The 17,468-nt window shown below is 38.8% G+C and overlaps 1 protein-coding gene across 2 annotated transcripts in view; it reads left to right on the top strand.

Moving 5' to 3' along the window:
- LAMA4 (laminin subunit alpha 4) overlaps positions 1 to 17,468 on the top strand; it is a 100,960-nt gene extending 83,492 nt beyond the window's left edge. For both annotated transcript variants that reach the window (XM_074150139.1, XM_074150140.1), the window contains exons 27-38: positions 343 to 480; positions 1,947 to 2,080; positions 3,393 to 3,557; positions 4,250 to 4,403; positions 5,120 to 5,313; positions 6,883 to 7,072; positions 7,744 to 7,899; positions 8,702 to 8,861; positions 9,873 to 10,003; positions 11,903 to 11,996; positions 12,994 to 13,113; positions 14,571 to 17,468. In XM_074150139.1, the coding sequence (XP_074006240.1) occupies positions 343 to 480; positions 1,947 to 2,080; positions 3,393 to 3,557; positions 4,250 to 4,403; positions 5,120 to 5,313; positions 6,883 to 7,072; positions 7,744 to 7,899; positions 8,702 to 8,861; positions 9,873 to 10,003; positions 11,903 to 11,996; positions 12,994 to 13,113; positions 14,571 to 14,716 (1,782 nt within the window). In that variant the 3' untranslated portion in view covers positions 14,717 to 17,468. The remainder of the gene's footprint in view (positions 1 to 342; positions 481 to 1,946; positions 2,081 to 3,392; positions 3,558 to 4,249; positions 4,404 to 5,119; positions 5,314 to 6,882; positions 7,073 to 7,743; positions 7,900 to 8,701; positions 8,862 to 9,872; positions 10,004 to 11,902; positions 11,997 to 12,993; positions 13,114 to 14,570) is intronic.

Here is a 17,468-nt window from a genome sequence, read left to right as displayed (position 1 = left end):
GATGATGACTCAGTGCCACACAGCTCAGATCTGGGTTTAAGTTCCCTCTGCTTCTAGTCTTCATGCTCACTAACATCAGCAGACTTAGGATGAGGCCAAGAATCCCAGGAAACCGAGAACAACTTGGCTTACACTGTCTAAAATGGCTACACTTTCTGGAGATTTTCACAGTATGTGAGGGAAAGCCTATATAAATGGGGCTTCAAGACACACAGGAAAAATTGAAGGTTGTGGTAGAACTGAACTGGCTGTATCTTTAAAAACAAAGAAATAGCCTAATCTTTTTTATTATTTTAATGTTTTCTGAGGTTTGCTTGTAATTTTGTTTTATTTAATACACAGATGTCCCGCAAAGCATATTTCAATGGAGAGAGCTTCATTGCATCAAGCCAGAAAGTGTCTCTCCTTAGTGAATTTGAAGGAGGCTTTAATTTCCGGACACTGCAGCCCAACGGGCTGCTGTTTTACTATTCTGAAGGAGTGAGTATATATTTCTTTACAGTTTGTTTTATTTTATCCTTGCATTGTTTCCCAGGAGAATATTAGGGGAATAATATAATTTTCACTGCAATATAGAAGCATTCATTAATGACCTCATTTTCACAGTTTGCATTTCATCTACAGACGAAAACCAGAGATGCTTAGACATTATTTTCCTGTTGAGAAGAGGATTTGATCGTATGCCTAGAATTAACATGGATCCATTTGTGCTCAATAAAGTCCTTAGCGCAGAAATGCAGTGGATCTTGGCTGTGCTCAGCAGCACTGCAATCCCTATTTGGACCTGTAGGTGCTACCAAAGAACAAATAATATTAAGGGTCTGACATTTTCCATCCCGAGACAATCCCCTAGAAGCAAAGGCAAAGTTTGTTTGAATTAGTGGGGTAGTATTTTGAGCATTGCTGAGTTGACAGAAGTCAGTCAGAAAGCTGCCTTTATTCCCACATGGTACTTAGACCTCCACGTGTGACTGGGAAAAGCTGCACTTGAGAATGGCTCCTTGCAGCTCTGGGAAGCCAGGCTGCTCTAAATGCCCCCTCAGAGGTGTGACATGGGCAGAAGTAGGGACTTGCACTTCCAAAATGTTGTGTGAGCCAGAGCAATTCCGAGATCCTGCAGGCTCAGACTGACATCTGCAGCAAGCATGAGCTGAGATGACAGAACATTTGCAACCACCCCCAAATGTCTGTTCTGCCACTCACAGAAGCACAGCAGCAGCACAGCAGGGAAGGCTGTATGACACTGATAACTACTCCTGAACTTTTACAATTTACAGCTTGGAATATTAGCTTAAATTGAACATAATTTGCATAAATGAGGCCTTACATACACCACTTCTGGTTTTTAATTCTAAAGCTCTAATCCTATGAGGTGCCAAGTGCCCTACTTAACAATGGAGGTTCAGCTCTTTAGCGCTTGACAGGATGATTCCTACCAGTGCAGAGTGGCAACGCCTGCTCTCATGGAACGGACAATACTCCTGCTATGTGGCACGGTGATCCCCTATGCCTGACCCAGATAGCAGACCTTATCTCTGAGATAATTTTGAGTGATTGAACAGGCCTGATCAGAGGGAATTAGGAAAAGAAAAAAATGTATTAGTCTTATGACAGCAGGAATCTTGCAGCAACAGCTGCTCTATACAGTACCAGAAACACAAATGAAAAGTAAACATCATATATCCGTGCTAGATGGAAGGAGCTCATGTGACAGATACATGAGACATAATCAGCAGCAGAATTCCCAGAATTCAGGCTTAAAAACCAGCAAGAATATCAGTTCTAATGAGATCATCTCCTGTTTTGCTTCTCAATATACCTTTCTGCAAATAAAGCAAAAATGGGAAAAAAAGCAGGAAGGGAAATAAATACAACAGGAAAATGCACAGACCTGTTAATTTTTCTGTTACCCTTGCTTATGAAGATGGGTTTTTTCTCTCTTTCAGTCAGATATATTATCCATCTCCATGGACAGAGGTGCTGTGGTTTTAAATGCAAGTGGAATCAAAATTCAATCACCAGACCGAAATTACAATGATGGAAAAACCCACTTCATCATTACTTCTGTCACCCCAGAAAGGTAAAGCTGTCAGGCATCTTTTATTCCCTACCTGTAGAATACAAATATTTCTTGTAAAGCACGTTATCATTTAATATTCACTTTCAAAGTGATGTTTAAATGGGTTTTTAAAGTGATATTTTTAACTGATCAATCCAGTCAAAAAAATACAAAGCCAAAAATCGATGTGATTGAAAACTGGCCAGGTTGGCCTGATCACAAGATGTTGGGACTTTTTAGTAAAACTAAAATAACTTTTTCTAAAAGCTTAGTCATTTTTTGTCCTCGGGTATGATAGCAGTTTAATATAATTTAAGACTAGCATAAGATTAATTTTTCAGCAGGATTGATTGTTCTGATTTTTCAAAGCAATCCCAGATTGACCCAGAAATAATTGAGGCATCTTCACAAAAAGCATTCATTTGGGATATATGCAGTGGAATGTGTTCAAAATATTTTTAGTACTGACAGACACAAATGTAAGACTAAATACAGCAGTAGGGAATAAATCTCTGTATGTGCTTCTTAAAAAACTTGAAAGCATTGTTTTATTGATATGTTTTACTGTTGTTTTCTATGTATAAAATTTTCTTAGAAGGTCAAATAATCAAAGCAACTTTCTTCAAGAATCTTGCCTATGAAGATACAACCAGGTCATTCTCAGTTTTCTAATGGAGGTTTGTACCTATGACTTCCTTCATCTGAGAAACAGTTTGAAAAGCTGAAGGTGCAAAAAGATGCCTTGGAATAGCCGTGGGGACTGGAATAGCCGTGGGGACTGTCATGTTTTCCTGTGTGTGCTGAATTATGAACTTGCCAAACAAAATCAATGTCCAATGCTTTAGTTATACTCAGTTTCTTATTAAAAGAATCAAATCCTTCCTGACTTCTGCAGCAAATAATGCATTGCAAAATGAGATTAGGTAAAAAATATTGTAAAAGCTCAAACATCAATGTACTGTGAAAGAGAAGGAAAAAGGGATAGGGGCATAAAGAAAAACAATTAACATGTGCTTAGATCTTATTTTACTGAAATGGTGGCTCCATCCATTTATTAGCAATCCTTAGTTTATGTATCTTCACCAAACAGACTGTATTTTTTGACTTCACAATTAACCCCAGGATATTATGAAATCCATGGGCCTCTGGACTCAACTTTGCCTGTGCTGCTTTGCACTGCTACTTGTGCAGCTGGAAACGAGAAGGTCTTCTCATGACTTTGAGCACTACCAGTCATTGAGCGGAGCAATCTGGGCATGTGTAATATGCTGCCTAACCACTGGCATCAACGTTTCCAAAACTAGCCTACAAAATGGATACTTTCTCTTTGCAGATATGAGCTGACTGTTGATGACAAGAAACAAAGCAAGAAGAACCCAGCAAAGGACAGAGCAGGGAAAAGCCCGGACAGCGCCAAGAAGTTTTATTTTGGAGGCTCTCCCCTCAGAACGCAGCAAGCCAACTTCACTGGCTGCATAAGCAATGCTTACTTCACCAGGTGCATAGCATCCTCCCAAACGCATTACCAGGCAGTTGCTGCCTGACAGCTTGAATAGTAGCTCAAGAGAACTGATTTATTGTCACAATAAAAATCCCTGTCTCATTTTGTGAGACGACAGTATGTGTGAAAAAGTTTCTTACCTTATTTGCCATGGAATATGTTGGCACAGACCTGCTAGGTTAAGATATTGTAAAAGTGAGAATAACGATGTAAATCAGCTTTCAGTGCTACACCTGCTAATGCTGTTGGTGCAATGTATAATTTGCATAGCTGTAATTTACATTTATATTATGTAGCTTTCAGCTCTGCCTTTGAAACAAAATGATACTAAGGCAACTCACAGAAGCTGGGGAAGTTAGGAGTTTGGTCATGTGAAAATGGTCAGAAATTGTTGATCCTAATTGCTTTATGAAATATTCTTATATAGAAGATTTTAAAGTGAATTTGATGTTGCAGATTGATACTCTTTGTTTATGCAAGCACGGATACAACAGGCAGAGGTAGTATAGGCTGCCCGCATTAACCAAACATTCACTGATAAATCTGTACTTTTATCCACGATTCAAGAACAAAAAAAAAGCCCATCCAAACACCATTTAAACTATAAATGTAAAATTCTATTATTTTTATGAAGACAATTCCAACACTTGGAAAAAAGCTGTTCTTGTCATCCCCTCTTTGAAACACAGGTTGGATCGAGAGGTTGAAGTGGAAGATTTCCAGCAGTACCCTGAGAAAGTTCAGACTTCTTTATATGGATGCCCTGTTGAATCTCCTCCAGTTGCTCTTCTCCACAAGAAAGGAAAAAACTCATCAAAAGCCAAAGGAAACCGTAATAAAAAGGTTTGCTACAAATTGCCTTAGCAACACCCTAGAGTTTTCCAAAGCTGATACATACTGTGCTGTGATTGGGAATTCTCCAAATCACGGATCCAAAATATACCACATGAAGGCTATTTCAGATATCCGAAGGATCCTGTTCCCTTCCATATTCCATCACTGCAAATGAATGCCCTGACCCAGTCTATCTGGCCTACACTTGCATCATTCTCTCTTGCTAGAACTGTTAAACAAAATTTACGACATCTTCAAAAAAGTACTGCAGAAACAAGCCTTCTTGGTTTCCTCTTTATCCTAAAGGCAATAAGCTGCTGTTCTCAGTTACTTCTGTGGGGCGCTCTCTACTGGGTACAATTAGCACACATTAATATAAATGTGGAAAAAAAAAACAACTTCCAGTATGCAGAACTTTTCGTCCAAGCATGTCCTCTATGCTTACAGTATAGCTGATATCATCAAAAGCAGAGAAGACTCAATTAGAAAAACTGCAAAAGAACTGAATTGTAATTACATTAGCTGCACAAGGATTCTGTTTATCCCTTCTTTTGCCCTAAATGAGCATATATAGTAGATCTGTTCAAGGAAAATTTGACTTGGAACCATTCCAGGTATTTTTGTAAGGAAAAAATACAGTACTAGTTTAGATAGAAATTATACTGTTATTTTATTATGTCCAGTCTTAGTTAAAATCTATGATTAATGGTTCTCTTTCTATGAAGGTGGGAAGAGATAAAGACAAGATTTCACAGCCTTCAACTGGCCTCAAAAAGCTGTATCAAGAAGTGAATATGCAAAGAGATCCTCAGTGCCACTTGCCCATGAATCCCAAGGCAACTGAACACGCGTACCAGTTTGGAGGGACAGCAAACAGCCGTCAAGAATTTGATCACATACCAAAGGATTTCAGTCAAAGGTAAAGGGACCTTAGAAATAAAAATTAAATACACTAGGGAGGGGAAAGATGTATTTCAAATTAAAAAAAAAAAAAAAAAAAAAAGAAGGATACATTTCTGCTGTTACCCTGGCTTTTCCCTTTATATCTTAGGCCAACTTTTGTATCAAGCATGTTGTTAGGATAGATTAAAATGTGTTTCAGTTGAGTAAGAGCAATAAATACAATGTGTTTTGAGTTACATCCCTCTTGTGGAGTCTTCATCTGCATTGTATATTAAGAAAATGTGTCTCCTTGCCTATTTGTGTGAAGCCTCTGAGGACGTTAGTTCTATACAAGCAACGCTCCTTTGCTCTCCTTACACAAGAAACAATGGCATTAGAGCAGAGCTGGAAAAGAACACAATAGTTCAGCAAGAAATTAAGCAGTTACATGCTGAGTGTACCTCGTCAGCTGTTTAATAGTTAGGAATCTACACAGTGCAGTAGGACATAAAGCTATGAAAACCATGTCCAATTCAAGCCATAATGAAAATTCAAGTAATTAATAATGAGTCCAGATATTGTGGACGTTTAATTCTCAGGCTCCCACAGAATATGCCATACGGTATGTTATGACCAACAAAGGATTTTGGTTTAATACTTTCCATGAAAGACTATAAATTCAACAACATAGCACTTCCTGGAAGCATACCAGACCACTAACTCAAAAAAGAAGAGTGCTATTTCCTGACTTAAATAAAAAAAAAAAAGTATTACATTTGTTTTAATTCAATAGTGTTTTACCTAGGGCAGTCCTGATGGTGCCCATATGAAGAAGGAAAACTCAAACTCTAATATGTCTCTTCATCCCTACAAGACATACTTGTTTTACAACTGTTATTACAGCTTCATCATTGTAATGCACATTTTTAAAAAACGACGACTTGTGTTTTAAAACGACCATTGGCAAGGGCCTAAGTGTGTGTGGAATGTACAGACACATGCAATGGGGAACGTATAGATCCTTGAGGCAATACAAAGAATGGAAGCCTGACATAAGAAGCAGAAGTAATCTGTTCTGGCACCGTCCTACACCAGTACAGCTTTGCCATTTTTTAGACCCAAAGTAATAATGCCAATCCCTCAAGAAATCTTCACTGTTGACAGCATGAAACTAAGCTAGTATAACTTGCCATGTTGTCTCGGACTTCACAAGGAACTACAAGGAAGGAGAAGCTTATGTGGAATAACATTAAAGATTTGTGAACCGCTGGGCCTCCATGCCACCCCAGTTAAAAAGTGCCCCAGTGTTGCTGTTCAACAGGAACGGAACTGTAGTGTATATAGTGTCAGTTATTTGTGGTCTGTATTGATTTTACTCACTCCAGAGATTTTAATTTCTGAAAACAAGTTCCTCGCAAGTCAGCTGCTCCTCCACCTTTGACTTCTACTCCAAAAAACAGTATGGAATGTTTCTTAGAAACACCACTTACATAAAGGAGATGTATATTCCTTTGGATGAAAGGAAAATCTGTTTTCCTTTGCTTGCAGTTTGATTTTAGTCAATTATATCTGTTCTAATTTTAATATCGTGTTTTTTATGTGCCAGAGCTCAGTTCTCTATCAGTCTGAAAACTCACTCATCTCATGGAATGATTTTCTACGTCTCGGATCAAAAAGAGACCAACTTCATGGCCCTTTTCGTTGCTCATGGCCGACTCATTTTTATGTTTAATGCTGGTCATCAGAAGATAAGGATTAAGAGCCAAGAGAAATACAATGATGGCCTTTGGCACAATGTAAGTAAAAGAAAGCAATCATTATGATGGCACATGATACCAAGGCTGCAGTAAAGCCATTGCTGATGTGACAGGTCAGGAAGTTTTCATTCATGTGTTCATAACCACACCTATATGTGGAGAAACTTCTGCCAATGTTTTTAAATCTTCCATGCAGCATTTTATCGTCATTAATTAGGAACAGGAAAGAGAGTCAGTTATAAAAATCCAGCAATGCCCAACACTAACACCTGAACAGAAGTGACGGAAACAAGCAGAACAGCGAGGCAATTAAGAGTTAAGTTAGCTAGGAAAGGAAGGACTAGGATAATTTTATTCAGCAAATTTCTTTAAAGTGCCTAAGCACGGAGCACAGCTGTCTTGGGCTCCATCTATAGTCTATGAGTCATATATGTTAATATAAGATGGGCAGATCTCAGCAGACCTTGTGACACCTTAATTACCTCTACCTTGTACACCAAAATGTAAGAAAGACAGCAGTTTTACTATCTAACCTTTGCAAGAATGTGAAAAGAGAGGGTTGTCCAGCAAAGAATATTGGCAGATAATAATACAGGCTTTGAGAGTATCACTCACAAGTTTTTCTTCTCAATCTTCTCTTCTTCCACTGCACAGGAGTGTTCCCTCAATAGATGAAAGTAATCTTCCAAATGTTTCTCCTTCCTTTCTAGGTAATATTTATTAGAGGAAAAAATATTGGTCGCTTGATAATTGATGGTCTCCGAGTACTGGAAGAACCTTTTGGTGGTAATGCTAATACCTGGCAAGTCACTGAACCACTCTATATTGGGGGTGTAGCTCCCGGAAAAGCTGTAAGAAATATCCAGGTAAAGCAGACACACATTACATCATCCCATACCTTTATGTACAGCTAATGCAAAAGCTGACTGTATTCAAAAATGAATACAGGCAAAAGCATCTTATGATCTGAATCCTAAGCACACTGAGGAGCACACAGCTCAGTTCAAGTGGACAGCAAAGCTCCCACAGGTCTGGGCTGGCAGTAGCTGGACTAGACTTCCATAGACTTGCAGCAGCAACTGGAAAGCCAGTGGTCCCTGAGGAACAGAGAAATCCTAGTGACATCCAAGCTTAGATGATGAGACAGGTAAAGTTAGATAAGATTAGCTTCACGATTTTAGTGTTGTCTTAGTATCTCTGTTTTAAGGCAGTACCTAGAAGTCAGGATTCTGCTCTACAACTTGGTACTGAAGTATATGGAAAGGAGCGTTAAAGCAAAAATGAACATAACCAAGTCTCTTTCAAGGTGATCTTTAGTGTTACATGCCTAACACAATAGATACACTACTCAGAAAAAGTAGACCCCTGTCTTGCCTTAAGGGTAGAGGGTATGAGCACGGCCTTGCTCTAGTTGCACTTTGTTTCTCACAGTTCAGTAAGATTTGTTTGAGAAACACAAGTTGGAGTTACCTTGAAGTCATCAGAGAGACATGAGAAGATACAAAAAGCATCTGTCCTGCTTCTTTTCTCTGGAAATTGCTTTTTAATTCAAAAATAATGCACCCGACAATCACAGCCTTACAGCTCATAAACAAATAAGGACAGAAGAGTTTATTTCATTCTACAGGCACAGTATCTACTAATCATGTTTCTTTTCCCCTCCCTCAGATTAACTCTGTCTACAGTTTTAGTGGTTGTCTCAGCAATTTACAGCTCAATGGAAGATCAATTACTTCAGCTTCGCAGACATTCAGTGTAACGCCTTGCTTTGAAGGCCCATCAGAAGCAGGAACATACTTTTCATCAGAAGGAGGATATGTGGTCCTTGGTAATACACTACTAAACAAATGTATCGTGTAATAAGACTGTAGTGTTCACTGTGCTTCAGAATAGCATATTTTACTAAAGGATGTGGTAATTTCTGAGGCTGTAAACTGTAAGGATTATTAGATACAGATCATTATTGTGGTAAGCAGCTGATGTTGACAGGTCACAATTACAAGTTGTTACATAAATACATCTGTATGTATGTATTTCAAATAATTAGAAAATTTCACAAGAGAACAGATTATGATATGGTAAAAATTATCATAGACATACAGAAGTCAATGTGGCTAAGACCAAGTACACCAGCAAATGGTCATCCCTTCTTTTTTTTAATTAATAAGACAACATGTAATTCAAAAATCCTAGGGAAGGCTTTCTGCATGTCTTGATAATGAATAGCACGACAGAACACATCTTTTCTATCATTTATGCCTGCTGTGTTCCGGGAAGAGTTTTATGAGGGTTTTTTGGTCACATAAGCTCTGATCTGAACCAGAAAGGAAACTGTACAACCCTATTCATTGGCAACACCAAGAAGAATTAGACTGTGTTTCTAATTTGCTCCCTGGCCTGCCACCAGATTGAAAAAGGGAGTTTCTTCTGCTGAATCATCAAAGGTCAAGGGAACTCCCACTCACTGTATAGATTGCTGAATGTCTAGCAAATTGCACAGTAAGAAACTGCCAAAAAGTACAGATCATTTACTTTCTGCTGTCCATTTCATTGCTAAGAAATATTTTTAAACAAAATACATTTTTTTAAATAATGACAAAAATAAATGAACCTCTATTAGTACTCCAAGCAAACATAATCAAAACAAAAGCTGAAAAGGGTCATTGATGGCACACCACGCCGACTCTTCAAGTATGTGTACCGGCACATGTTTCAATTGTTTTAAAGACAGGGGAAATAAGCTCCCCCCGGGCTTTGAATTTCTATTTTGATTTTTAATAAAAGTCCAATTTCATCATTAACTTAGTACTAAAAGAATGTTATTCTTTTTACCTTGCAGATGAATCCTTCAGTTTAGGCCTGAAATTTGAAGTTGTTTTTGAAATACGTCCCCGAAGCAGCTCAGGAATTCTACTGCACGGTCACAGCGTGAACGGAGAATACTTGAATATGCACATGAGAAATGGACAGGTAAAATGAAGGTCACATTTCCTTCACTGCTTTGACTGGTTCCTCTCCTACATACCAGGGCTCTGCTATGTGCAGCTTTTGACTTACAAGTTTGCCATTAATTCATTCTTAGTTCTCTCCTAAACATATTAATTGCTTAGATTAGGCAACCCAGATATTTATTTTAAAATACAAAAAATAACACCTAAGACAAAATCAGATCACTTTACTGATACCAACTATAAATATTCCATGAGCAGTTGAAAAGAAGCAAGAGCACTGACTCTTTGGTGCTGCTTTTTCATCCACACGTGACATGCTGTCACTTCTTGAACAGGAACCTACAGTAGAGTGACCGAGTGAACAGTTTAACAGTGATTCATCCTATCCTAAAGCAGGTGTCTAATATAGGTGACTAAATGAGCTGTCATTTAGAGAATCTATTTTTCTATATTGACTGTAGAGAGAACAGGTGCTTCAGTGAGGCACCTAACTTTTGACAGCTTGTTAGGTAAGGTAAAGCCCAGTCTTACAGCTGTAGCTAGTCCTTGGTGAATTAACAACGAACCTCTTAAAGCACATTGCATTGCTGTATATCAAGCCACACTTAAAGGTTACATCTTTATACAACTGGTACTTCTTATGTAAAGATCTGATGGAAGGTTAGCATGTCTAGAAACTTGTCTGGTTTTCCAACTGTATTGGTCTAAAAAAAAATATTGTCTCACCTACGACTTCATACCTCACTTCCTGTATAACACATATGCAAATCATTAACAAAATTCACCCTGGAAAAGCAACTCTTCCCTGCTTGTCACTGCAACAGGTATGTCAGTTACTTTCTTAGTAAGCATCTGTTTTTTACCACTAACTATCTGCTCTCTTTGAATGCATTACCAGAGACCTGCCCTGTGAAAACATTTTTGCTGGACAAATAAGAACCATCAGCACCTTTAATTCATTTTTTAAATGTACACATCTCTATCAGTACAGCCTGTCTGGGTGATTTACTAAGGAGGCACTTTCTCTCAGGATTCTGCATTTAATTGCTCCTATATATTTTGTCAAAGGGTGGATCAAAGAAAACATGAAGATCATCTCATTTTTGTTAGCTGACGCCCTTGCGGAAAAAAAGTTTAAAAGCTTCTTAGTTACAACTATACTGAATTGTTTCCTCACAACTTTTTAAGTCAACAATGCATCAGCATTATCAGGGACAACTTAGACATTTGAAAATCCTGAGCTGCTGGATTCAGTATTTGGAGTTCTCCAGCAATCACCACTGGTGATTGTGCCCCGCAATAGAGACGCAACAGTGCTCTGCCACTGCTGTAACACTTCCATGCAGAAAGACATTAATTCACATAAGCAGAGGTGCAAAAACTCAGAATTAGGTTCACTTTCTAGCTCTGTAGCAAGATTTGCTGGTAAGCTTGAACAAGTAACTTAAAAGTCATTCTTAAGTTCCCTATCTATTCCTTTCTTACATCTTGTCTGCTTGTTTATACTTAGGTTTTTCATGACTGTTTTCCTTACTAAGTGGCTAGCAAGATGCCAAAACATCATATGATGCCTCTAAACACTAATTTACCACACAGGAAATTATAGAGTAGCAGTACTAGAAAATCTGAGTTAAATTAGCTGTTATTTTTTTAATGTGGTTTTTTTTTTTTTAATTCTTCCTTGTGTTCAAATCAGAAATGTTCCAGAACTATTGAATCTAAAAAAAAAAAAAAAAAACCACACCACCCTAAACCTGTGAATTAGTTGCTTTAGTTTAAAGAATTTCATGAAATCACGTTTTTCTTTCACTTACAAATACTAGACATGTTTTGAGTGGAGAATACAGCATTATTACAACAGAAGGAAAAAAGAGAACAGGAGGGGGTTTACAGTGACGGCTACATTATTTTCCCCCAGGTTACTGTGAAACTGAATAATGGAATCAGGGATTTTTCAACTTCAGTGACACTGAAACAGAGCCTCTGCGATGGAAAGTGGCACCGAATTGCAGGTCAGTAAAACATGATCAGCCCCTAAGTAAGATGACAGAGCCCAGTTCGCTGTCCCCAGATACCCATCTCCATGGGCTACTGCACTGGGAGTGGGGTCATATTTCAAGTTCTTCCTTTTCACCTGTCAAGACACAAGTTTGTGTGAAAGACACAGCTGTATTTGTCTCTCAGATATAGGAATTGTAGAGCTTCCTAGGAGGACGTGCACAGGTTCCTAAAAAGAACGAGCAAAGATAGAAGCTCCTTGTTCAAAGAATACAAGACAGCCTAGCTGAAATTCTGACAACTTTTCCTAAGTTGCATACCAGCTGATATTCTTCTTTTCCCAATTAGAGGTTAAATAAGTTGGTAGAATGTAGTAGGCACAAGTATATGCTGCCCTTAAAGGCCAAATAACAGGACAGATCTGGGAAGCCCCTGCCTCACACAAAGAGATGTCTACAGTCAGGATTTTGCCTCTGTGCTCGATAGCCATCCTCCTTTCCTGGGTTTGAAAGTCAAAAAGTACTTCTAAACCCCAGGTACTTTGAACTCCCTTACCTTCCTGTCTAGATCCTGTATCCCAGTGTCACATCCAGAAGAGATGTGAGTGTGCACCCTTTCTCCATGCATTCTGGGGTCCTTCTGAAGGAAGGTGAGGCACACAAGCAAGGAGGAAACCTCACTGCGTTCTACTATGTCCCCTACTGGGAATGATCTGGCAAACTGTTTTTCTGAGCCATGTGCCATTGTATGCTCATACCCTGCAGTCTAGACACAGCTGCCAGCAATCAAGAGTCCCACTCAAAAGCACCCTTGCTCCTACACTGTATCTTCCATTGGTCCTGCTCTATGCCAGAATCTGTCACGTACTGTCATGGATACCTCACATCCCATCTAGCAAACACCAAAACAAACAGCAAACTACTCGGATCAAACAGATAACTCCTGTCTGTCATAGAAAACTCATGTGCTACTTTTTACAATCTTCTTGATCCCTGTTCCTTCTCCTTTCAGTTATTCGAGATGCTAATGTGGTGCAGCTGGACGTAGACTCTGAAGTCAACCATGTGGTAGGGCCACTAAATCCAAAGGCAATTGACCACAGGGAGCCAGTGTTCATTGGAGGTGTACCAGGTAAGTTTTGGGCAGCTTTGGGGTACGTAGTTCTTAAATTCCAACACGGTTTCCAGAAAAAGCGTAGACACTTAGTTTTCATTTCAAAAAAGAAAAAAACATACCTCATGTGAACAACCTGGTTAAAAAAAAAAAAAAGCTCAAGAGCTGATCACAAATATTCTGCCTCAAGTTCTCAAAGAAAAAAAAGTGCTGCTTCGTTGAAATTAAAATATTCACAGTTGCTGGTGGGATAGATATGGACTCAGTAGAGAAGCCAGCCAGCTAGAAAAAAAATAGCTTTTTTTCCATTTTACTTTGCAGTATGAGAATACTAGCTTTTAAGAAGTGATTTACTTATTTATGGGATTGGAAAGTCACTGTCACTGTAAATGGAATCTCAAGATTTTGTTGCTGTTAGGCTTTTCTCTTCTTCAAGCAATGGCATCTTTGAACACAAGACAAAACATGAAGATTCTTTTTCTGACTAGTGATTTCTACTGCACAGATGTCTGCTAATGTGAATTTGTGACTCACAGACCATCTGTGTAGCGTGGGCCAAGATTACTACATTTACTTCCCTTATTCAACAGACAGAGCTACTCTGTTGGGGTTCATATACAAACTGTAATCAACACTACATGATTCAATTTTTAAATAATCTCCTGTACATTTCTCATTGAAAACATGGAGCATTATTTCTGTGTGCCTTGCATGTCAATCATGAACAGCTCTAACTACAAAATTTATTATATTGCTTATCATGGATTAGCGGCTTGAGTGCGTGATGTTCTCACCCATCCCACACTACCAGGAGGAAAAATGAGCCTAAAGGGAATAATAAAATCTATGTGCAGATGCCTGCTCACTCTTTAAATCCAAACTGGAATTTTATTAGGACAGAACTCTTCCCAGAGAGGTAATATAAAGTGGTAATTGCAAATGCTGTTCTGCTTCATAACAGAGCCTTCTATTTCTATGTTAATTATAAAATACCAAAGCAATGCCATACATTGGCTTTATAATGCTATTATCACCCTGACACAGAGGAATCTTGCAAAGAACTTCACGACAACAAACAAGATATAATACTAATACCATGTAAATATAGAAAACTAAATGCAAACTAACCAATCAGACACAGATGACAATGCATGTGTTAAAAGAAATTGCAAAGACGCTCCCCAGGCTTCATCTACTCTGTTACTTAAAAGAAAATGCAGTTGTCAAAAAATGGAAGATTAGGCCTCTATTGACTATGTAGTATCAAGAGTTTTACATAAATGTAGATAACTCGCCATACTTACTCTACTGGCCTCTAGGACACTGGCAGTAGGCCAGATATTTTTTAAAAGACCGACAGAAGATTTAGCAGAGCTGCAGTTAGTAGCAAATTTAAAAGATTCTGCCACAAAACTGATTATTTTGGTCATCACGAGCTCTGATTTTTATTTTTTTTTTTAAATCTCCTTTTCCAGAGTCTCTGCTAACATCCAGCCTGACTACACGCAACTCCTTCATTGGCTGCATTCGTAACTTCATGATTGATGAAAAACCAGTGAGTTTCAGTAAAGCAGCTTTGGTTAGTGGTGCTGTAAGCATCAATACCTGTCCAGCAGCCTGACTATGCACTGCATCAATCCCGTAAAGTTCTTTAGACCACAGAAGGAAAAAATAGAACAAAAGAAAACATGTTCATCGAGAGAAGAATGAAAATATCAAGGATCCATGTACAGAAAACAGTATGTTTAAGGGTCACTTCTAATGTTTATTTGCAAACAACAATCACTGCAGAATAAAGGGCTGTTGCTTCTGCACTTCTCTTACTATACCACAAGAGTGAGCTTTACTATTTCTTATAGTGTATGTGTGGCCAGTCTGTTACATGAAAATGTGCGATTATAAAAGAAATGAAAGTTATATTAAATATGTTACTTTCAAGATAGATCCTCCACATCAGTTCATTCAATATCTTAAGTCACCTTTTGTTTCGCAGGAAAAGATCTGCTAATGCACATTAAAGAATAAAGCTAGATAATACACTTACATCACAAATAACTGTGTTCAAAGATTTATTTTTTTTTAACTTTCCATTCAACTCATTTATAAATTCCTCAAAATGGGGGGCAGTGAGAATACCAGTTATGCAATCTTACAAACAATGAAAACCTAAAATTTTTATTCCACTTCTAGACTTCATGGATATGTTCTAGCATGTGAAGATAGGATGCATATGTTTTAAGACAGACACTTGATATAACTGATCATTTACCTAAACTAGGTAATTTAGAGCAATACTTGCCTTACGTAGGAAGGAAGATGAGAGACAAAATTCCAAATTTCAAGTTTTCTCTCTAAATTTTTAAATGCACTTACATACAAGAACAGCGCTAAATCCACAATCTCATTGTGATCTCATTTGAACTAATGTAATACAAGCAAACACATAGCATAGAAAGAAGAATCATAGTCACAGTTTCAGGCAAATCCCTTATCACATAAAATCACCACTTCCTTGTGAGACTGCTGCAGGACTTCAGCTACAGCAACTATAGCAGTTACAGTTTAAGTCATCCTCAAACTAGGAACATGTTCCTGAGGGAAGATATGCTGCTGCAGAGGAACTGGGGGTGAAACGGGAAGATGTAAGCAGAAGGCAAAGGGCTGCACATCTGAGCTATGTTAAAACCATAGAAGGCAGACAGAAGTCAATACTAGGCTTTAGCTCACAGTAGGCTTGAACATCAAACACGCACAAGTCACTTGCAAAACTTAGAGTCTTCAGTGATAACCTACAAGGCATCAAAGCCATTTAGGTTTCTTTTCTTTAAAGAATAAATTACTGTTGACAGAAAGGTTTACAATTGTTGGGCAAATTATTGTTGGAACCAACTCAAAACATGTCCAGCTGCAAAGCAGTGAAGTATGAAAGGCGAAAATAAAGGACAACACCCTACAGACTAGAGATTAATAGGAGCTCATCTGGAAAACACACAAGTAACAACTGGAATCCAAAGATCTTGAATCTATGGACAGCTGGAGGAACCACCAGAATATGATATATATGAAAGCACTAATCCCTACCTTCCCTACCACTCTCTCAGTAGGAAAAGGGTTTTGACAGATTGAAGTTGCTTTGGCTTACTCTGGATAAGGAACTGCAAGCTCTGGACAGACTGGCACAGGAACTCCCCAGCAGCTGGGACCCCGTCACTGCCTCTTCACTTGTCTCTAGAGTCCACTGTTGGGTGGTAAGTGGACAAAAGAAGACAGTGTGGCTCCAGCAGCCCCTGTCTCTCCTTCCACCAGCCTTGTCAGTTCTGCTCATGCTTTCAGCCCCATACCTGTTCTAACTGCCTTTTCCTGGCCACACCTCCCACTCTGTTGTCTGCAACTCTCAGGCAATATGCTCCCAGGACTGATCCCCTTCCCAACCCCATAGGGAGGCCCCCTATTTCGGGGAGTGGTGTATAGCCCCCTCTTCTCATCACTCTGTATCCCACTGTTCATACTTCAGAAGCAAGCAGTAAGAGTACCCCTCTGTGGTCTCTCTGAATCAAGCACATCATGGGTCCCAAAACCCATTGCCTTCAAATGCCATCTTTGTCTCAGACACCAAAATCAGTATGCCTGCTCAACTCTTTCCTGCTCCCAGCTACAACCCAGATTCTGAACAAAAAAAGATTTAGGGCTTTTGGTTTGGGAATTTTTTTATTATTGGGTTTGAGGGGGAATGTCCTCAGATCAGTGATCTGGGTTCCCAGTAGGTAACTGAGGCCATGCACGGTGTCGGGGCTGTGCAGCTGGGAGCACAGGTGAAAAAGGAAGTTTCTCTCCTTCCAGTGGCAGCGAGTTGTTAAGAGTGGCTCAATCTCATGACACCACAACCTGAGCTAAGCTTCCTCAGACCCTGGTCTCCAGGACCCTATAGCTGGAGCAGATTCCCTGCTTAGATAGGTTCATTACAAGGATTACTGAAATTCCTTTCAAGGTTGTCTGCAGCTGCTAAGCAGAGATTGCCAGGAACAAGCACATGCTTGTGCCCCCTAAGAGCAGCACAGTTTAGTGAATGCTAGTATTGAGTGGAGCATTGTATGTTAACTGGTACATACATACTCAGAACATTTTTTCCATCTTACACCTACTTCAAACTAAAGCGTATCTTCTCATATCCACATCCAAGCTCTGTGAGTAAACAATATTTTTCTTAGCCATATTTGCTGTAAGGAGATTTGGGTTTGTCCAGTGGATTTACATTTAAGAATGAATTTTCTGATTAATCAGTTCTTTGAATACTTTATATATGGAAAACTAAAAATACAGTAAAATAGTATGTGAATAAAAAACACATTAAAATTCATAAACTGCTACCATTC

This window comes from Numenius arquata, chromosome 7 (genome assembly GCF_964106895.1).
Source record: "Numenius arquata chromosome 7, bNumArq3.hap1.1, whole genome shotgun sequence".
Lineage (NCBI taxonomy): Eukaryota > Metazoa > Chordata > Aves > Charadriiformes > Scolopacidae > Numenius > Numenius arquata.
This window is presented reverse-complemented; position numbering and strand designations above follow the sequence as displayed.